At 37.2% G+C, this 23,787-nt stretch overlaps 1 protein-coding gene across 7 annotated transcripts in view; it reads left to right on the plus strand.

Moving 5' to 3' along the window:
* The window catches only part of STK3 (serine/threonine kinase 3), a 352,806-nt gene that overhangs the window by 238,236 nt on the left and 90,783 nt on the right, over positions 1-23,787 (plus strand). For all 7 annotated transcript variants that reach the window (XR_013528197.1, XR_013528198.1, XR_008477026.2 and 4 more), the window contains one exon: positions 15,797-15,989. Coding sequence is in view for 4 of the 7 variants with exons in the window: in XM_035277381.3 (XP_035133272.1) it covers positions 15,797-15,989 (193 nt within the window). In the remaining 3 variants the exon portion in view is untranslated. The remainder of the gene's footprint in view (positions 1-15,796; positions 15,990-23,787) is intronic.

Below are 23,787 nucleotides of genomic sequence, written 5' to 3' on the forward strand. Positions count from 1 at the left end.
ATATGTGGCATTTCTCCCCCGTTATCCCTCCCCAACCTTATTAACCCCCACTTTCCATCCCCTATTCCCACCTAACAGATCCCAGCAGGTGATGCTTCCCTCCCTGTGTCCATGTGTTCTCATTTTTCAACACCGGCCTATGAGTGAGAACATGCGGCATTTGTTTTTCTGTTCTTGTGTCAGATTGCTGAGAATGATGGTTTCCAGATTCATTCATGTCCCTACAAAGAACACGAACACATCATTTTTTATGGCCACATAGTATTCCATGCTGTATATGTGCCACATTTTCCTTGTCCAGTCTATCGTCAATGGGCATTTGGGTTGGTTTCAAGTCTTTGCTATTGTAAACAGTGCCACTATGAACATACATATGCATGTGTCTTTATAACAGAATGATTTATAATCCTTTGGATATATACCCAGTAATGAGATTGCTGTGTCAAATGGAATTTCTATCTAGGTCCTTGAGGAATCGCCACACTGTCTTCCACAATGGTTGAACTAATTTACACTCCCACCAACAGTGTAAAAGTGTTCCTATTTCTCCACATCCTCTCCAGCATCTGTTGTCTCCAGATTTTTTAATGATCACCATTCTAACTGGTGTGAGATGGTATCTCACTGTGGTTTTGATTTGCATTTTCTAATGACCAGTGATGATGAGCATTTTTTCATGTTTGTTGTCCTCATAAATGTCTTCTTTTGAAAAGTGTCTGTTCATGTCCTTCGCCCACTTTTGCATGGGTTTGTTTGTTTTTTTCTTGTAAATCTGTTTTAGTTCTTTGTAGATTCTGGATATTAGCCCTTTGTCAGATGGGTAAATTGCAAAAATTTTTTCCCATTCTGTTGGTTGTCGGTTGACTCTAATGATTGTTTCTTTTGCTGTACAGAAGCTGTGGAGTTTAATTAGATCCTATTTGTTTCTTTGGCTTTTGTTGCCAATGCTTTTGGTGTTTTAGTCATAAAGTCCTTGCCTATGCCTATGTCCTGAGTCTTTAATCCATTTGGAGTTAATTGTAGTGTAAGGTGTCAGAAAGGGGTCCAGTTTCTGCTTTCTACATATGGCTAGCCAGTTTTCCCAACATCATTTATTAAACAGGGAATCCTTTCACCATTGCTTGTTTTTGTCAGGTTTGTCAAAGAGTCAGATGGTTGTAGATGTGTGGTGTTGCCTCTGACACCTCTGTTCTGTTCCATTGGTCTATATCTCTGTTTTGGTACCAGTACCATGCTGTTTTGATTACTGTAACCTTATAGTATAGTTTGAAGTCAGGTAGCATGATGGCTCTGGCTTTGTTCTTTTTGCTTAGACTTGTCTTGGCTATGTGGGCTCTCCTTTGGTTCCATATGAAATTTAAGGTGGTTTTTTTTCCAGTTCTGTGAAGAGGGTCATTGGTAGCTTGATGGCGGTAGATTTGAATCTGTAAATTACTTTGGGCAGTAAGGCCATTTTCACAATATTGATTCTTCCTAACCATGAGCATGGAATGTTTTTCTCTCTGTTTGGAACACAACAGTTTTTAAAGGTGTTACTCTTATTTTGAAATACTTGATTTTATAAGTTTCTTTATATTTTGTGAATCCTTTGACATGCTTTTGGCTGTGAAAGAAAAAAGAAAAGTCACAGTTAAGGTTGCTTTTACTTTTAATTTACTGTGTTGTATATTAGTATTATGCACAGGAGATGTAAGGTAATCTTTTGTTTGGAAACTTTTCCTATAATGCCAAAAACTTGTACAGTCTTGCATCATGGAGCCTCTGAAGTCCTGCCCACATGCCTTTTCACCATTTAAGCTTGTTATACTGATGAATAAGTCTTTTATGACATTTGGAGATCCCAAAAGCTTTGATGTAACTTTAAAACATGCCTGTGAATGTGCAAAAAGTTAGGATCCATGAAGTTTCTGTTTGCTAAAGACAGGTATGTCAAAGACAGCAGCTGTATAAGCTATTAAGCTGATTTGTAGTGAAAGAGAAAGACCACCTACTTATAGCAATGAGAAGAAAATTAATTCTTTTTATAGATTTTCAGATACCATAAATCTTAGTTTGTAATGGGTGAATACCAATTTGTTACTTTTTCAGCCTGTCAGACATTGAAGTGGCACTTAAGGGCAACTATTTGAAGGAGAATATTTTTTATATTTTCTCAGTAATTTTTAGCTCAATTGGACCAGCGTTAACCAGTTGACCTACTGTGGGCCATTTCACTTTTAACCCAGAAATAACAAACAGGTACAACCTTGTGTATTGATAACAAGGACAATGGGATAACTGCTATCTTTTACCAGAGTTGGAAGCACAATTTAAAGGTAATACTGTGTTGGTCACATCAGTAGTTTCACCTTGCTGTAGGAAAGAGTATTTTTAGTTTAGTAAGAATCTTCTATGATTCAAAACATACAAGCAAATGTACACTAGTACCCCTTGACTTTTGCCTTTTCTAACTCAATGATTAAAATATATTTATTGACATATGTTAGCATGAAGTAATCACCAGCCCCCAAATTCACTTATGCATGGGGAGAGATGTGAAAGATTGCTACCCTAGTTTTCCCCAGTTTTGTGCTCATCTTCTTGCAGTTGCATAGTACATGCCTTGTTGATTTCTTACTTGATGGGAAAATGAGTAATTAGGTGTCATTTCCTTAATCGTGTGGTCAAGTGACAAAGTCTAGTAAGTCACTTTTTAGTGACAAATAACTGGTGTTATCTATGTTATTCAAATTAAAATCTCGGCTTTCCCTTTAGAGTCAGTTTGATCTCTTTAGGTTCAGAATATTGGAGTTATTGTTGATCCATTATCTTTGACTGCCTTAAAAACTTTCTAGAAAATGTGAATTCCTCTTTGGTGATTTCTTTCAGATTCGGCTTGTCATTTCTGTTACTAATGACCCTTTTTAGTATAGGCTCTAATTAATTATTCTCAAATCTAGATTCTAGTAATAACCTTCTGATTCTAGTCTTCCTCCAGTCTTTCCCTTCTCCAGATCATCTTTTAGTTTCCAAGGTTCCTATCACTCCTTTGCCAAGCAACTAATGCTGGGCTCCCAGTGTTCAAAGCATTCCATAAGCTGTAGGACATCCCCTAATGCAATCAAACTTACTCATTGCTTTCCATTCTAGCCAGAATATTTCTACTTTTGTGTTTGATTTTTTTCAAGTTTCGAATACCACTGTTTATTCTTCCCTAATTTTACCCCAAGATCTAGCTTTCTAAGGGAACTAAATTCTAAGGAGCAAGGGCATCTTAATTCTGTTATTTGTTCTTTCTGCCCATTCTCAGTGGCTTGTTTACTCAAGTGTCTATCTTTGGGATTGTGAGTTCATGTTTGGCTAGATTTCATCTCTGAGAATGATGTCAGTTGAGGGTTCAGTATGAGTCCCTGTAACCTGGATTTGTATTTGTTTCTATCAGCCACCTGGGGTGCTACCACACTGGGACTATATTTGGTTAATCTCTCAGTATGAGGTTCCCTCAGAACATGTGGGTGATGTAAAATTGAAGGCCTAAACCATGGTTATAAATTCTAAAGGGAGGCTTCCCAATTCCTCTCCCCTACTCTACCTGTCTCAGGTGAGACTTGTCATCTCCTTTGCCACTGGGTAAATTATTTCTTATCTACTCTTTCGCTGAGGATGTAGTCTTCAAGATTCCCAATTTTATGCAAACGTGTCACTTCTTCTTTGAAGAGAATCCAAAGCCTTCCCTTTACCCCTTTACTGCTAAAATATAAACCTTATTTAACCACTAATCCCCACCCCCATCATCACATACCTCTAAAGAAACCTTCAAATTAGATTTCGGTTATTATTGTAGTTCTGTTTTGACTCTTTACTATCTTGAAAACTCAGCTATGTATTTGTAATATGTTTGTTACATTTATTGTTTGCTGTTTAATTAGCACCGTTAAGAGGTTTTGAAAATATTTAGATCACTATACCACAACTTTTTGTATAATTGGTTCAAGTATATATTTTACACATTAATTTTTTTCCTGAAGAATATTTTTTTCATGCTATAGCAGAATGTGTACTCATTAGTAAGAATTATCCAGTTCAATGAAAGCCATTAAGATCACTGCTCTTATACTGATACTGTACTGTTATGTGATTGCTTATACAATAAAGAAGTGTTTAATGTCATTTTAAGAAGAAAAATTAGAATATTTCCCCATTAGGACACCTGTTTAAGGAGTAGTCTATCTCATTAGTTAAACAGGTGTGCTAACTGAGAAATATTCTAATTTTATATTCTAAACATTTTTAGACTATAGAAATGATTTCATATACTAAAGTATTTGTCATTTGTGATACTAATTTGTCATTAGTATCACAAGTGACAAATACTTTCTAAAATGTTTCTATAGATAGCTTTAATTCTGTCAATAACTGAGTATTTAGAAAATTCTTTAAGGTAGTAGATATTACAAATATCTACTAGTAGATAATGCAAAATCTGATTATTTCTCAGACTGTTTGAGCATAAGCCTGTCTTAGCAGTGGAGTAGGATTTCCTAATAATGTTTTCAAATATTTGTATTCCATGCGGATTTTATGATTCATAAACTGGATTATCATCAGTACTCTGTTTTGCATTCCTGGCACATGATGACCACTGATTGAAAATGCTATTGTATTCCTTACTGGAATTGGCTGCTTTCTACAGTGGGGAAGCATCTGTTCTGCAGACCTTTTTCTATAAAGTATCAACATGTTTTTCTTTTGTGAAAAATAACAGAGTATATATAAGTGAAATATAACTTTGAAATAACATATGTTTCATTATAAAAATATAAAAAGTATCAAAGGAATTGTAATACTAATCTAAAATATCAAGAAGTTAAGAATTTTAAAAAGTAGTTTTAAGTGAGTTTTCTAATTTTGTATAACTACTTATTATTCCATCTGTACTTTATTAATTTCTGTTTTTGTGTCACCCTCTCATTAGTGAATTGAGTGTTCATGCTATTTTTATTGCTTTTTTTTACTGTCAATTTGTAAATTAGATTAGCATTCTTTAGCAAATTGACTACTAAGTAAAAATAATATGCAGTAAGATCAATCCCTTCCAAACTTAATTCAGTGTTTTTATAATTTTATCTAGCTAATTGTGTGAATTCAGAGGTGCAGGCTTTATTGTCTCCTTGTAGATTTAACTATAATATAGAATATAGGGAGGCTAAGGACTATTTTATACCAATCGGATGTTATGTTCCTTGTTAATTTAATGGTCACCTACTCTAAAATTGACCACATAATTGGAAGTAAATCACTCCTCAGCAAATGCAAAAGAACAGAAATCATAACGAACAGTCTCTCAGACCATAGAGCAATCAAATTAAAACTCAGAATTAAGAAACTAACTCAGAACCGCACAACTTCATGGACAATGAACAGCTGGCTCCTGAATGTTGACTATATAAACAATGGAATGAAGGCAGATGTAAAGATGTTCTTTGAAACCAATGAGAACGAAGACACAACGTACCAGAATCTCTGGGACACATTTAAAGCAGTGTCTAGAGGGAAATTTATAGCAATAAATGCCCACCAGAGAAGTGAGGAAAGATCTAAAATTGACATCCTATTGTCAAAAGTGAGACAGCTAGAGGAGCAAGATCAAAAACTCAAAACCTAACAGAAGACAAGAAATAACTAAGATCAGAGCAGAAGTGAAGGAGATTGACACACAAAAATATCCTTCAAAAAAATCAATAAATCCAGGTTTATTGAGCTGGTTTTTGGAAAAGATCAACAAAATAGACCACTAGTCAGATTAAAAAAAAAAGAAAAGGGGGAAGAATCAAATAGATGCAATAAAAAACGATAAAGGGGATATCACCACTGACTCTACAGAAATACAAACTACCATCAGAGAATATTACAAACAACTCTATGCACATAAACCAGTAAACCTGGGAGAAGTGGTTAAATTCCTGGACACTTGCACCCTCCCAACCCTAAACCAGAAAGAAGTTGAAACCTTGATGAACATAGATGCACAAATCTTCAGTAAAATACTGGCAGACCAACTGCAACAGCACATCAAAAAGCTTATCCGTCATGATCAAGTAGGATTCATCCCGGGGATGCAAGGCTGGTTCAACATATGAAAATCTATAAACGTAATTCACCACATAAACAGAACCAAAGAAAAAAACCACATGATTATCTCAATTGATGCAGAGAAGGCCTTTGACAAAATACAACAGCCCTTTTTGCTAACATCTCTCAATAAACTAGGTATTGAAGGAACATATCTCAAAATAATAAAAGCTATTTACGACAAACCCACAGCCAGTATCATACTGAAAGGGCAAAAACTAGAAGCATTTGCTTTGAAATCTGGCACTAGAGAAGGATGCCCTCTCTCACCACTCCTATTCAATATAGTATTGGAAGTTCTAGCCAGAGGAATTAGGCAAGAAAATAAATAAAGGAAAAAAGGAAGTCAAATTGTCTCTATTTGCAGATGACATGATTGACTATTTAGAAGACCCTATTATCTCAGCCCCAAATCTTCTTAAAGTGATAGGCAACTTCAGCAAAGTCTCAGGATACAAAATCAATGTGCAGAAATCACAAGCATTTCTGCACACCAGTAACAGACTAACAGAGAGCCAAATCATGAGTGAACTCCCATTCACAATTGCTACAAAGAGAATAAAATACCTGGAAATACAACTAACAAAGGATGTTAAGGACCTCTTCAAGGAGAACTACAAACCACTGCTCAGCGAAATAAGAGAGAACACAAATGAATGGAGAAACATTCCAAACTCATGGTTAGGAAGAATCAGTATCATGAAAATGGCCATACTGCCCAAAGTAGTTTATAGATTCACCACTATCCCCATCAAGCTACCATTGACCTTCTTCACAGAACTGGAAAAAAACAGCTTAAACTTCATATAGAACCAAAAGAGAGCCCACATAGCCAAGACAATCCTAAGCAAAAAAGAACAAAGCTGGAGGCATCATGCTACCTGATTTCAAACTATACTACGAAGCTACAGTAATTAAAACAGCACGGTACTGGTACGAAAACAGAGATAGAGACAAATGGATTAGAACAGAGGCCTTGGAGGCAACGCCACACATCTACAACCATCTGACTCTTTGACAAACCTGACAAAAACAAGCAATGGTGAAAGGATTTCCTGCTTAATAAATTATGTTGGGAAAACTGGCTAGCAGTGTGCAGAAAGCAGAAACTGGACCCTTTCCTGTCACCTTACACTAAAATTAACTCCAGATAGATTACAGACTTAAACATAAGACCTAACACCATAAAAACCCTAGAAGAAAACCTAGGCAAAACCATTCAGGACATAGGCATAGGCAAAGACTTCATGACTAAAACACCAAAAGCATTGGCAACAAAAGCCAAAATAGACAAATGGGATCTAATTAAACTCCACAGCTTCTGTACAGCAAAAGAAACAATCATTAGAGTGAACCTGCAGCCAACAGAATGGGAAAAAAATTTTGCAATCTACCCATCTGACAAAGGGCTAATATCCAGAATCTACAAAGAAGTAAAACAGATTTTCAAGAAAAAAAAAAAAAACCCATATAGAAATGGGCAAAGGATATGAACAGACACTTTTTCAAAAGAAGACATCTATGAGGACAACAAACATGAAAAAATGTTCATCATCACTGGTCTTTAGAGAAATGTAAATCATAACCACATTGAGCTACCATCTCACGCCAGTTAAAATGGCAGTCATTAAAAAATCTGGAGACAACAGATGCTGGATAGGATGTGGAGAAATAGGAATACTTTTACACTGTTGGTGGCAGTGTAAATTAGTTCAACCATTGTTGAAGACAGTGTGGCACTTCCTCAAGGATCTAGAAATTGAAATTCCATTTGACCCAGCAATCCCATTACTGGATATATATCCAAAGGATTACAATTCTTTCTGTTATAAAGACACATGCACACGTATGTTCATAGTGGCACTGTTTACAATAGCAAAGACTTGAAACCAACCCAAATGCCCATCGATGATTGGCAAATATACAACATGGAATACTATGCAGCCATAAAAAAAGTTGAGTTCCTGTCCTTTGTAGGGACATGGATGAATCTGGAAACCATCATTCTCAGCAAACTGACACAAGAGCAGAGAAACAAACATTGCATGTTCTCACTCATAGGCAGGTGTTGAACAATGAGAACACATGGACACAGGGAGGGGAGCATCATTCACTGGGGTTTGTTGGGTGGGGGCAAGAGATGGACAGCATGGGGTTGGGGAGGTTAGGGAGGGATAACATGGGGAGAAATGCCAGATACAGGTGATGGGGGTGGAGGCAGCAAACCACATTGCCGTGTGTGTACCTGTGCAACAGTTCTGCATGATTTGCACATGTTTCCCAGAACCTAAAGTACAATTTAAAAAAAAAGTTTAATGGTCACAGCGTTAATTCTTACAAAAGTTTAATGGTCACAGCATTAATTCTTACAAGGATAAGAGACAAATGACTCACACATATAAAAATAGATTTAGTGTTTGGGGAATATAAGCTGGTTGCAACCATGATAAAATAAGATATTCAACCAGCAGATTTGAAAAAGGAGCTGATAGAAAATCAGCTTTTTCCTCATCCTTAGTGGGGCCCACCAGAAAGAATAAATCCCAACTGTCTTTTAAAATTAGCTTTTTGATCAAGTGAAAATCAGTCAGTTTATGATTATGTCATTTTCTTCATCTCTTTACTTTGCAAAATGAAACGTGCTCTGGCAAACCTGTAGTATAAGTTAAATGGGGCTTGAGAAATGCTGTAGGTAGTTTAAAAGCCTTACATAATTAGAAGGTAGGACTTAGGCTTTAGAATCAGATAGACCTGGCTAGAATTCTTGCTTCTGCACTTATTTATTTTATGACATTGGGCAAGTATGAAACCTATTTGAGCCACAGCTTCCTTTGCCTAAGAGGGATAATAGCACCTCTGAGAGTTAATAAGATAGTTTTTTTTTTTTTTTTTTTTTTTTTTTAATTTTTGAGATGGAGTCTCACTCCATTGCCCAGGCTGGAGTGCAGTGGTGCAATCTTTGTTCACTGCAACCTCCGCCTTGCAGGTTCAAGTGATTCTCCTGCCTCAGCCTTCCAAATAGCTGGGATTATAGGCAAGTGCCACCATGCCCGGCTAATTTTTTGTATTTTTAATAGAGACCGGGTTTCACTATGTTGGCCAGGCTGATCTTGAACTCCTGACCTCAGGTGATGCACCCACTTTGGCCTTCCAAAGTGTTGAGATTAAAGGCATGAGCCACCATTCATGCCTAGCCAATAAGAGAATTAAGACCTTAGCATAGTGCTTCGAACTCATTGATAAGTGCTTTATCATTATTAAATGATCAACTGAATAACTCTAGTTAATAGCATTATTTCCTGTCCCAAAGTATAATATCTTCAGTAGCCATTAAGTGTTTTATAATAATGTTATGTTACTAGAACCTCATAACATTGTCCTTCGTCTGTATTTTTGCATTACCTCATAATGAGGGATTTAACATTCATTCAATAAATTGAATAATAATACAACACTTTGTACCAGACATCAGGAATATAACTGTAAACAAGATCTGGTTACTGCCCTTACAGATTTGAGAATCTAATGAGGGATTTAGACAAGGGAAGTGGATAGACGATTACACTACTGTAAAATCAGCATATGCACAGAGTGCTATGGGATTACAGAGGCATGACACCTAATTCAATCTTAGGGCGTTTGAGCTGAGAAGGAATATGTCTGAGTGTAGTTCTAATGTAAAAAATTGTTGTAAAACCGTCCACCCAAATGTATATATCTGTGTTAACTATGTAGTCTACTCATCCTTTAAGAGCTAACTCAAGTTCAGCCTCCCCTGTGAGACCTTCTTCACTTTTTAAAGGCAGAGTTAGAGGCTGTACTCTTGGTATTCCCATTTTATTGTCAACATTTTTCTTATAGCAGTTAATAGATTGTCTTGTATCTTATTGTTCACATGTTAGTAGATTTCCCCTAGATCTCAAACTCCCTAAAAACCAAAATGGAATGAAACTATCTTAATTTATCTTTGTATCTCCAATGTCTTATCTACTACTTGATGTACAATAAATGCTTGTTGGATGATTAATAAGTGAAAATGTAAATTGGTTTATTCATTAAATAAGTATCAAGTAGTACTATATGCTAGGTGTTTTAATAATGAGGATTCAGAAGTTAAAAAAATAAAGTCTCTTGCCTTCATCACATTTACATTCTAGTGGCAGAGAAGACCAGGTATAGACTGTGAAGAATACAGAAGAATAGAAAGTGATGGAGGGTTTAGTTTAGATTGGTGGTCAGAAAAAGCTTCACTGAGGAGTTCACAGCTAAGTAGAGACCTGAGTTAGATAAATGATCAAGCTGGTTTATGGATGAGCATTCCAGTCCAAGAGATCAGCCAGTTTAAAGGCTCAAAAGGAAGAACATGCTTAGAATGCTCAAGAAACAGCAAAGGAGGTCAGCCTGGCTAGAGCTTGGGAGCAAGAAGGAATGTGATGGGAGATGGGTTTGGCAGATATTACTAGGCCAGATCACATTTGGCCATGATAAAGGTTTTGGATCTTATCCTAAGTGTGATAAAAGGCCAAATGCAGAGTTCTTAGCAAGAGAGTAACATGATGTGATTTGTCTTCTTAAGGGATCAATCTGTCTATGTGAGTGAGACTAAAAGGGGCAGAAATGGAAACAATGAGAACAGTCAGTAGGCTCTTTCCATGCACCAAGTGGGAGAAGATGGTGGCTTGGACTGGAATGGACTGAATAATTTGCATGGGACTCTTTGGTAATAGGAGGTGGTGATACAAGCTTTTAAAACTGTAAGCTTGCACCTCAAACTTAAGCATTCAAGTAGATAAAAATGTAAATGTAATTAAGATACATGTATGTAGTAGAATAATGGGCTAAGAAATAAACGAACTTGTTTCTTAGTCCCAGCTTTACTTTTAAGTAGGTATGTGACCTTAGGGAAGTGTTGGAAATAGATGCTCAGTGCTGCAAAGAAAAATCAGCACTGAGACAAAGGATCTTTCAGCAGTGCAATTTTTAATTCCTGGACTGAAGAAAGGGTACTGTCACTAGCCATCTTGCCATGAGAGTACAAAGAACAAAGGGAATACATACAAATTTATTCCTTACGCATTTAGGGTTATCCTTACTGCTGTGTCTGATCTCCATTGGCTGGAGCCAGACTTTGCAATCTGAACTAAAACCCAATTGGCTAACAACTTAAAACTTTTCTAAACAGGTAAAAGCAATGGAGACCTGGGACATGCCTGTGAGCATGTGCAGCACAGATATCTTGGTTAAAGTACAAGGACACAGAATGTACAGCATGCCTGTAAGCACAGCATATCGAACAGGTACATAGGATAGGGCTTAACAAAGTTATTAGCAGACTTAGGATTTAACAAGAAAGGAAACTTTAAAAAGGAACTTTTCTACTTCCTACATTTTCTACTTCTTTGCTACGTCTCTTATTTTCTATGGACCTCAGTGTTTTCAGATAGAAAATGAAGGTTTGAATTCATTTCTCTCTAACTGTAAAGGTCCCTGATTTTATAATTCCATGAAAAAGTGAATATGTCTTGAACCTGTCAACCTAAATAACAAAGACTCTCTAAAAGAAAGTAACATTTATTTTATAATAGGGCATTGCAGTGGGAGTATAGGTGCTATAGTAAATGGTATGCCCTATAGTAAATGGTGTGCATATTCAGGGGGGTAAGGGAAGACAAAGGTTTTTAAATGAAAAAGGGGGAGAATTGCATAATTGTTTTGAAATATTTATCCTTGGCTACAAGGGTCAGTAACAAGGGTGTGCCAGTCTGTGGTTGGATAGGCGGTTACTAGGTAGACGTCCTCACAGTATTTTTCATGTAAGATTGCAATGGCCTTTGTGCAATATTGTGGTTTTTGTCAGAGCCTTTTGTGATAGCTTTTGCATGAGGACCATCTCTTTATGGCCTTCCCTTGCTCCGTTTGTCAGGGTTGGTTTTTGTTTTTCTGTTGTTTTAAGCAGAAATGACTTCATTTTGATTCTGACAACTTTCACAAATGCTTACTGTATTTTGAGTAGCGAATGAAACACTTTTGTGGATTCAGAGGTACTCTAACATTCTCATCCATAAGGTACTTACGTTATAAAATACGTTACAAAACAGTTGCTCAAAATATGAGGTCATAAATTGAATACAAAAGTGTATAATGCAGATTATGAATTCTGTGGAAGCTTAGAGAATAATTAACAAAGACTGATTTCACCACAGAAGTGGTAGATTCTTGATCTGAAACTAGGTAGGATTTAGTTAAATGGATAGAGGGGAAGGGTGTTCTGGATAGAGAATAAGACATGTACAGAAAGGAAGTCTTTAATGAGCATAACATCATATGGAGTTGTGGCAAAGAGAGATTCAGTTAAAGTCAGCCTGCCTGTATTGGAGATTATATGAACAATGGGAAAATAGGATTGGCCCATAGAGGACATAGAAATCTAGGCAGAAATGTTTACTTTAATGAAGGCGAGAACTGGGAGCCATTGTAGATTCTTCAGTAGAGTATTATGTTAGAAGTAGTATTTAAGAAAGGTTAGTATAATGCCATGTACTTTGAGGAAGGTGTGAAACTACCACGTTTTAGGTAGCATGCAGGCATTTTGCATACCTTTTTATTTAATCATTCACCTTTGGAGAGTTTAAATAGCTTGCCAAGGATCCTATGCCTCGTAAGTGCTTTGAGCCAGGATTTGAACTAATGTCTGTCTGACTCTAGAAAGTTAGATGGGAGAGTCCTCAATCAGGAAGCATTAGCTACGGTAACCCACCTATGAGGTAGTGAGGATCATATATACCCAGTAGCAGTGGGAATGGAAAAGAAGAGATGGAGCTAAGAGAGAAATTTTTAAAGAATTAGTTGACTGATATATATATAGGGAATGAAAGAGAGAGTAAATGTAAGAAGATACTGAAGTTTCATGTAGCAAGTGAAGATTAGGATTTGTGGTGGTTGTCGGGGATGGAGACAGATGGGAGGGACTGGAGAGATAAATGAAATATCTGATTTGGGAGTGTCAAATTTTAGACATCATTAAGCATTTATGTAATAAATAAAGACAGGAAGATTTCAGGATTTGAGTCTCCTCAACTTACTAGATATTTGAAGTCATGAGAATGAAGAGGCTTCTAAAAGAGAAAGGATCGTGAAAGAAGTACAGAGGACTTTGAGACATAATGCTAAGCTTAACCTATAGGTTTAGGAAGAGGAAATATATTCAACAGCTGTCCAACTATTGTTATATCATACTACCTAAGTTGCTGAGACCCAACATTGATGTTCTTAGATTTGCATTTTGACCTCTGTCAGAACTAGATTTTGCTTATATGTTTTCACTAAAAATGGAATAAGTATAAATGATCAAGTACATGATCAAGTTTTTCTAAACAGCAGAACCTTTGGTTCTTTCTTTCTCCCTCTCCTCCCTCTACCCCTCTCCCCTGCCCCTCCCTCTCCCCTCCCCTTTTGAAATGGGGTCTTGCTCTGTCACCCAAGCTGGAGGGCAGTGGAGCCGTCATAGCTCACTGCAGCGTCAAACTCTTGAGCTCAAACAATCCTCCAGCCTCAGCCTGTCAAGCAGCTGGGACTACAGGCACATGCCACCATGTTCAACTAATTTTAAAATTTTTTGTAGAGACAGGGTCTCGCTGTATTGCCTAGGCTGGTCTCAAACTCCTGGCCTCAAGAGATCCTTCTGCCCTGACCTACCAAAGCACTGGGATTATCAGCCGGTCTTTCAAGCAGGATTTGTTAATTTATTTTTATGACCCTATTCCGGTATATCTTTTGGTGAATGTTCTAAAGAGCACTTTTAATTTGTACTTATATTACTGACTTGGTTCTTCTGTGAAACATTTAAAAGCTGGTATTGACAATAGAAGCACAGGCAACAAAAGAAAAAATGGATAAATCAGACTTCATCAAAATTTAAATCTTACACCAAAAGATGCTATTAACAAAGTAAAAAGCATACAGGATGGGAGAAAATATTTGCAAATTATACATCTGATAAGGAATTAATATCCAGAATGCATAATAACTCAACAACAACAGAAAAATGAAACAACCCATTTTAAAATGGGTAAATGGATATTTTTCCAAAGAAGATATTCAAATGGCCGATAAGCATGAGAAACAATTGCTCAACGTCCCTAGTCATTAGGGAAATGCAAATCAATCTACAGTGTGATAACACTTCATGTTCATTAGGATGGCTATTATTTTTTTTAAATGGAAAATAATTGTTGCCAAGGATGTGGAGAAATTGGAATCCTGTGTATTGCTGGTGAGAATGTAAAATTACATAGCCACTGTGGAAAACAGTTTGGGCACTCAAAAAATTAAATATGAAGTTACCATGTGATCCAGCAATTGCTGGATATATGCCCAACCAAACTGAAAGCAGGAATTCAAACAGATACTTGTAGGTAAATGTTCACATTAGCACTATTCACAGTAGCCAAAGGTGTCAACAGGGAGACAAAAATGTGTGTACATACAATGGAATATCATTCAGCCTTAAAAGGAGTGAAATTTCACCACATACCACAATATGGATGAACCTTGCATACATTATGCTCAGTGAAGTATATTGTATGATTTCACTTACATGAAGTATGAAGAATAGGCAAATTCCTAACTATAATAGTAAAATCACATTTCTCTTTCTCTTCTTATCCTGCTCCTACCCTAGTCCTGTGTGGTTAGTGTCAAAGTCTATGCAAGTAAGTACGTACTATTGTATTTATGAATTTGCCTATGCTAGATACCTCATGTAAGTACAATATAAGTTGCCAGGGCTGGGGAAAGGGGGAATGAAGAGTTCTGTAATGTATAATGGCAGTGGTTGCACAGCATTGTGAATGTACTTAATGCTACAGAACTGTACACTTAAAAATTGTAAAAATGGTAAATATTATGTATATGCATATATGTATATGTATTTGTATATTTTGCGATAATTTAAAAGAAAAAGGTAATGGCCGTTGTACAAGGTTATAGACATCATTATGCCCATTATAATACAAAGTGTCAATGTGTTGTCTTAAAGATGCTCTCTTTTATATATTTAGTTATTTTGTTACCATATTCTTTGTCACGCATTTGTTGATAGTTTACCTATCTTGATCCTTATTTTAAGAGCAACTAGCAGCTTTCTACTTCATCAGTTTCTGTTGCTTGATCTTTAATTACCTAAAGCTTTAGGTTATTTCAGGTAATTTTGGCTTTTAAATAACATTCGTATGTATGTACTCATATTAAAATCAGTGGTAATCATAGTATTTTTATAAGTATTAAAACTATAATATATTCATTTTCTTGTTAAGAATTAAAAAATCCTTGGCCGGGCGCGGTGGCTCAAGCCTGTAATCCCAGCACTTGGGGAGGCTGAGGCGGGTGGATTACAAGGTCAAGAGATCGAGACCATCCTGGTCAACATGGTGAAACCCTGTCTCTACTAAAAATACAAAAAATTAGCTGGGCATGGTGGCACGTGCCTGTAATCCCAGCTACTCAGGAGGCTGAGGCAGGAGAATTGCCTGAACCCAGGAGGCGGAGGTTGTGGTGAGCCGAGATCGCGCCATTGCACTCCAGCCTGGGTAACAAGAGCGAAACTCCGTCTCAAAAAAAAAGAAAAGAATTAAAAAATCCATCTGCCATAGAAAAGTCTTCCCTCATTGCAGTATTTTGCTTGCAGGATGAAGATGAGCTGGATTCCCACACCATGGTAAAGACTAGTGTGGAGAGTGTGGGCACCATGCGGGCCACAAGCACAATGAGTGAAGGGGCCCAGACCATGATTGAACATAATAGCACCATGCTGGAATCCGACTTGGGGACCATGGTGATAAACAGTGAGGATGAGGAAGAAGAAGATGGAACTATGAAACGTATGTGGCTTTTTTACATCGAATATTAGTTTTCTAATTTGAAAAGATACTTCTATAGAAACCAGTCTAGTTCTGTTTTACTTTTTATAGCCAATTGTGGAAAATTTTGTTTCTTAGATTTATGTAACAGTAAAAAGGAGTATGGCACAAGTCACCTTTTTAAAATTTTATTTTAATGTAGCAGAAAGCAACACATCTTCCACTTAGAGTTATGGAACTTTTTTCTGTTGAAGATTGCTAACCCACAACTTAATCTGCAAAGTATTTTAGAGAGAAAAAGATAGGGTTCCTAACATTTACTTTCCCAATTAAAAAAAGTAAACCTAAAATTATCTTCCAATAAATTCAGCAGACTATTATTTTATGTTGTCCAAAGTATTAGTTAAGCTGCAAAGAGCAGTGTGAGCTATGGGAAGAAATAAGGTGGGAAAATAAGAAACACTAGAAAGAAGGATTACGAGACAGGTATGCTCATACAGAATATTCAGTTCCACAAATATTCACTGCTGCCTGTCATATGCAAGGCACAGTGCTGGGATGCTGCAGTGGCTGAAATGATGATCAAACACTCTCTCTGACTTCTTGCTTACAGAGTGATGGTGGTAAGTATACTTTCACAGACTAGCATTTCTCTTTTTTAAAACCAGTTTTTAAAGATTCTGCAGTTAACAATGTAGGACATTGTGATTTCACAGTGATAGGCAAAAGAAAACAAATTTTCTCTTAGCACCAGCTGACCTTTGTCTTCCCATCCTGCTCCTACCCTAGTCCTGTGTGGTTAGTGTTAAAATCTAAGCAAGTACTAGGCTGCTTTCCACCAAACAGTATTGCCTCTTAATGGCAGAAAAGCAGAATTAAATGACTTCTAGCATTGTAGAATCTAGAAAGTTGTAAATATTCAAGTGATTTGCTGGTACTGCAAAATGGATACCAGAACTTTCTCTCAGATATTTCCATTTCTTTTTGCCCACCTTTTCTTTTTGCTAGTCCCCCTGTGAGATCTGACCCCTTAGCTTCAAGTCACATGGCTCAGTACTGCTGCTTTCTTCTTATTTCCTAGTACTGTGTAGCCCACATGGTTGCATATGTACTTTGGATAGAGAAGGTCACGAAGCACAAAATGCAAATAGATTGCTATGCTGCCACAATCCTGTGGGTGGAGTATGAATTTTCTATCTCCTGCCACTGGTGGGTCTTCTGAGTCTTTTTCCTGGAAAGCAGCCTAAATCTTGGAATTCCTGCAATTTCTACTGGCCATCTGATTAGAGTAGGTGTTCCGCATCCATAACATGCCTCACTCCACTGCAGAGGATGGCCTTGTGGCCTCCAGAACCAGCTAGTGTCAGGGTACAAGTAGATCACAAAGACTCTGTGGTAAAACAGTTAACACATTTTTCATCCACATGCAATATCAATTTTCCATAAACTGTGATATAACTTTTTAACTCAAATTTTATGATTCTTAAAAGATCTATTAGATCATTGAGTGTTTTGTTGTATCTTTAGGAAGTTACTGAGCATTAATAATTATATAAACAACTTTTCATGCAGTCATATAGTTGAACATCAGCATATATATAGTAGTTAAGAAAAATGAGTCTTTATAGAATCTAATTCATTTAGATTGCCGTGTATTATATTCCAAGGAAGAGAGAGCAGTGATGTTTCAGATATGAAACTTTAAAATTACATCACAGATTTCTACACATTTTGTGTAGTGACTTTTATGTTTGACATCCACAAAAATTAATATATGTTACAATTTTGTTATAACAAATTATATAGGTATGACTTTCTGTTACAGAGAGCTCATTTTGAAGTTAAGCAGATAGTGTTTTATATAGCTGCAGTTGTTTTCTGGGCCTCCAGAAGTTTTAAATCCCATGAGCCAACTTTCTGTGTATTTCGTTTCTGCCAGTTAGACATCATTCTGTAATGTGGGGCTTCAGTGTTTCCAAAATCTAATCAAGTGATGTTAGTGTAACCCCTAGGGATTGTCTTATTGTAGAATAGCAGTAGTAAAGAATGTGAAAAAGTTATTGAAGGAAGACTTACTTTTCCTGAAACCACATACGTATTGTAGTTTTGTTTTTCTCATGATCTAAATCTTTAAAACTTCTTAAATTAGTTGGTATGAGGTCTCAGCTTACGTTACATCAGTCAAAGCCACATTTGCTAATATGTCTTTAGCATTTTTGTTCCCAATAAGATCATAGCAGTATATTATTTTTGGTTTTCTAAAATCTCTACAATATTTACTGAAGATTTTGATTTTCATTGCCATTTCCATTGGAGTTTCAGATGAGTTGCCTGATTTAACATCCTTGTCAGTTTAAATTATGTTTACACTTTCATTTTTTATAACTTTCACCATGAAGCTAGAAATTATGGGCCTATTTTCCTTATCTCTAGGAAGTAAAATTACCCACAGACCTTTTGAAGGGAAGTGGAGAAAAATGACAAAAAATATTTTAAAGTTGGATCTGCTTTTTAAAAAATGGATGTGGATCCTATGGGCATGTCCCAAGAAGCAATGATGATATTACTTTTACCTTCTTGCTCTCAGTCTTCCTATTCAGATATCTCTAAGGCCTCCTCATGGGGAGTGTCCAGGCTTCAGCTGTGTAACCAAGATCCTTCAGTCTGGCACTAGCCAGTATTTACATGTGGACCTCTACTTCTTCCTTATGGATTATGCTTTATCCATACTTATCTGTGCCAGTTGGAATTCTGAATGGTTGACACTGGGTATACGTAGGTTGGTTGTCATTTAAGAAAGTCAGCTTTTAGGACTTTTTATCCTGGCTTAGATTAGGACCAGGTCAAGAATCTATTGTCATCAAATTTATGGGGTAGGAGAGATTATTTCATAATAGATGACCCGGGGAGAATAGTAGCTTCAGCAAAGACAAGACAAGCTGTTCAGTTTGTTCAGCTCAGATCTACTCAGTTAGCTCTGTCTTTATGGAAGAACGTTCCGGTCTTACAGAGCTGTGGTTAGATTGGTAGCACTAGTTGCCCTGAAAAGAAACTATATCTTATGGGTATCTGAGGAAGAGCCATACTTTCCAGCCAGGTTTTTATTTTTCATGTGTGTATCTGTTGTTTCCCCAGATAAGTTATGAGGTTTGTCCTAGTAAGAATGCTATATAAATCTCTGCCACATAATAGTAGATGTTCTTGGAATATTGGTTCCATGAATGAATACTAATTACAGTAGAGTCAGAGTCAAGCTGTGTGTGTGTGTGTGTGTGTGTGTGTGTGTGTGTGTTATAGTAGAATTAAAGATACTTAGCTACATAATTCTGGGAGCTAAGTGAACTTTCAGGTAAGCCTACTGCCTTTGAAAGCTATTTTCTTTTCAAGTGTTCTACCATCACTACTTCTCTTTTCACAGACCCTCTGATAATGTGTTTCTTAAGATACCCATTCAGTGAAATTCTCAGATAAATATAGATAATATATAATAATCAGATGTATTTGGGAAATGCATATTTATCCTAGAGATAAATTATTAGAAAACTACAGTATATATTATTAACTTACTAATACAAAGAGTACAGGAAGTAAGCAGTTTAAAAATTACATTATCTAAGCTTTCCTTAACTTATTTGACCATGAAAAGCTTTTAACGAGAAACATATCAGTGATTAACATCCTGTGTAATAAGTGTCTGAGAAACACGTTTTGGGAAATGCTGTCACGAGAGCCCTCTAGTTCCCTGACCCTAGTTCCTAGGCTGCTTTCTTTTTATTAGCACACCTTCCCTTCACTCTTCTACACAGCTTAGAGGTTGTATTTCATTGCTTCTGTCACTCTCTTATATTCTTAAGTCATCTGCCCTAATGTCTTGTCCTTCTTCCTCTTCTGGAAAACTTTGATATGGATTAGTCTATGTGTTCATCTTCTCTGCATCCTTACCCTGGCTGTTGAGTGTTGCTGGAGATAGTCTTCCTGCACAGATGAGGGTTGCCAGATCAAGACCTTCTGCCCCACTTGGGCCCTCAGAACTTTCCCGGAGGCCTGTGTTTCTCTGTTCAGTGATTTCTCATTCTACAGAGTGGCTAGTTTAGATCTTCACTAAATCTCTTCTTACTACCTCTCATCTCAGTTTTAGTAGATGATCTTGCTCCCGACTTTATGGAAAAAATGAAATGTTATCCTGCGAGGACCTAGAAAAACTGTATAGGTGTTTTAAATGTGGACTTTGGAATAAGGTTGAAAAATTGAGTCATTCTTAATTTCCATTTCTTCCTTCACCTTTCATGGAGTAACATTCATCTCATTAGTTCTGTCCCCTAAATATATCTGTCCTCTTCTCGTGATCTCCACTTGTATTTCTTTAGTTTAAGTCCTCATAGTTTCTCACTTGTAAGGATTCTAAACAGCCTCTGCCTCCAATCTTAGAGGCTGTATTTCATTGCTTCTACCACTCTCTTATGTTCTTAACTCCTCTGCCCTAATGTTTTGTCTTTTCTGCTTCTCCTGGAAAACTTTGATATAGTTCCCTACCCACCATTCAGATTTCAGTACATCTTTCTTCTGCTTATGGCCTGCCAGTGACTACCAATTGCTCATAGGCTAAAGCTCAATGCTAGTTAAGAGGCAGTATGTGCTCTGATTCCTACTTACCTTTCAATTCGTCTTCATCCTTCTTCCAGCTTATTAGCTCTTATAGACCTTTTTTCTTTTTCTTTTTCTTTTCTTTTTTTTTTTTTTTACCCTTGGGCATTTGCAATGCCCAAATCCTTCTGTAGGATTTCCTTTTCTTTCATTAAATCACATTCATCCACTCAGGCTCCATTAAGAGGTTGCTTCCTCTATCAACTCTAGTTTAGGAATAAGTACCCCTCTAATAGGCTCCCATCTTGCCCTAAGCTTTCACTCTTACAGTGCTTGCTTATTTAAAGTGTCTGCTTTTGTTTATTCCCCACTGTGTTTCTGATACCTAACACAATACCTAGCACTTAGTAAGAGTTCATGAAATATTTTCTGAACAAATGATGTGATACAGTGAAAAGAGCATGGGATGTAAAGCCAAATCATTTACTAATTGTGTTACTTAATTCTGTCTGAATGTTTGTCTCTCTGTTATGTGTATGTGTGCAGGTGTATATATTAGATAAACTCAAAACGCACCTGGCAGTATTTTAAATATAGTTGATCATCAATAAAAGATAATATCCATCTGTCTACCCTATTAATTTGTCCTTCCAAAAACTTGATAAGATGGAGCATCTGGGAAGCCCCAGGCATTGTCAGCTCTGCTTCCCATGCAGTGATAAAGGCCTTATCTTCCTGGGACTGGAGATGCTGAGCTGTCAGGCAGCTCTGTTCTTCCCATGGCAAATTCTTGCCTCTACTTTTCCCTGACTCCTCCAAGACCTTGCTCCATCTCTCTTTTTTCAGTAAGCTAGCCAAGAGGCTTCTATAGAGAATGATGATCTCCAAAATGAACTGAGTAGCATCAACATGAATAAAAGGGGTTTGAATGGCAAGATGAGCAAATGCTAGAGAAGTACCCAGCGGACAGAGGACTTGGCATCTCCTGACCAAGAGTATGTTTGATAATATCTATTGATATAATTTGAGATGAGAGAACTGTTTTCCACTATTTATGAAATTTGACATCTCTAAGAAAATGAGGAGAGTGTCATGGATGTATAACAGAATCCATTTATATTTTATTTTATTTTTTGAAAGGCAGAAAAGGTGAATTTCTCAGGTTATAGCTGTTATTAATGGAGCTCCTACTGTGGGCCAAACCCTGTGCTCAGGACTTTGTATATGTTATCTTATTTACTCCTCACAAGGATCCTATAAAATAGCATTTCACTACCATTTACCACTAAGGAAACTGAGACTTGGGAATGTTGCCCAAGATTTTGTAGCAAGCAAGTGATAGAACCAGTATATAGATACAGGTTTGACATCAGAATCACGTCACTACTCTGGTGTGGGTGAGATCAATGTCTCTCTTGGGCAGGATTCTAGAACATCTAAGAGTAATTTAGGAAAGGTCAGGATCCTTATAAGTCAGCATAGATTACTAAGAACAAATCATATCATAATGATATAATTTCCTTTTTTGACAGCATTGCTAAACTTCTAGGCCAGAGAAAATGCAGAGTTTGAATATTGTATCTTAGGATATTAGAAAAGTATTTGACAAAGTCTTTCATGATATCCTTGTAGACACTATGTATTGTGATCTAGCTGGTGGTCCTTTTATGAGAGTGAAACAGTTATACTCAAATGTGCTTATATCAGTGAGAGTTTATTGAAGGAAACAGAAATTAAGTACTTCAAACACAAAGAAATTTAAGTCAGAGATTGTATTAGTGTCTTCTTACATTGCTATGAAGAACGACCTGAGACCGGGTAATATATAAAGAAAAGAGGTGTAATTTGCTCATGGTTCCACAGGCTGTACAGGAAGCATGGCTGGGGAGACCTCGGGAAACCAGCAATCGGGGTGGAAGGGGAAGGGGAAGCTGGCATGTGCTGCGTGGCTGGAACAGGAGAAAGAGCAGAGCGGGTGGTACCATACACTTTTAAACAACCAGATCTTGTGAGAACTCATCTCGAGACAGCACTAGGGGGATGGTGCTAAACCGTAAGAAACCACCCCTATGATCTCATCGTCTCCCTCCAGGCCCCCCTCCAACATTAAATTAAAATTCAACATGTGATTTAGGTGGAGACATAGAGCCAAGCCATATTAGAGATGTAGATGTTAACAAAATCGATGGAAAGCCTAGAGGAGAAGGCTGTGTAATGTAAGCCTTCAGAAGTGACTTCCACAACACCACAAAAGTGAGCACATAGGGAACAACTGTTACTGCCACAACTAGGAATAGCATTCCAGAGGCTGCCTCTGGCACTGGTGGATTCAGTAACACAGATTGAAATCAACCCATATTGCTACTTAGGGATCAGAAAGCTACCCAATATTACTGCAACCGTTACTCAGTACCTGTGAAGCTGGTGACTAGATGCTACAATGCTGCTGTAAATAATCAAGTCTCCATGACAGTCTTGCTAGAGGGAAATCGCTAAACTAGCAGGCACATAGCTTCTGTTTGTTGCCCCCCACCCCCAGCTGTGAAAGGGTATATGCATCCAGAACTCTAGTTGCAAGGAATTCTGAGAAATGGGGTGTTCAGCTCTCCTGCCTCTATGATACAAAGGCTCCCCAGGGGCACGTGGCAGTGGTTGCTATATTTCAGTTGACCACAGTGTTTTAAATAATAAGCTGTTTACCAGAAGATTTCTCATTTTGTGATACAGGACCTCAGCCTCAAGCCCTCACTAGCTCAACATTTTTCATAGAAACTTGGATGAAGCTATAGGGTGAAAGTCCATTAGAATTACAAATAACATGAAGAGGAACAAAATTAAAATATGTTATAAGATAGAATGAGGATCCGAAAAGATCACCAGAGGCTGGAGCAGTGGACTTGATTTACAGGATAAACCCTGCTCTTGGGTCCAAATAACCAACCTTACAAGTACGTACTGTAACAGTTGCTCTTCGGGATGCTGGTTCTGCAGACTGGAGCAGGGCTTGGGCATCTCTGTTTTTAAAATATGTATTTGTTTAATTTTAAAACTCTGCAAGTGCCTCTGAGGTGCAGCTAGGGCGCATAACCACTTTTTAGAACAGTGCGGCTTCACTCTGCTCTCCGGAGCCACAACACATCTGGAGTGTTGTGTTTAGAACTTACCCGGAGTATATAAGAAGGCTGAAGACACACTGGAGCACGTTGAGCAGAAAGGCAGCTGGATGGTGATGTAG

This window comes from Callithrix jacchus, chromosome 16 (genome assembly GCF_049354715.1).
Source record: "Callithrix jacchus isolate 240 chromosome 16, calJac240_pri, whole genome shotgun sequence".
NCBI classification, from domain to species: domain Eukaryota; kingdom Metazoa; phylum Chordata; class Mammalia; order Primates; family Cebidae; genus Callithrix; species Callithrix jacchus.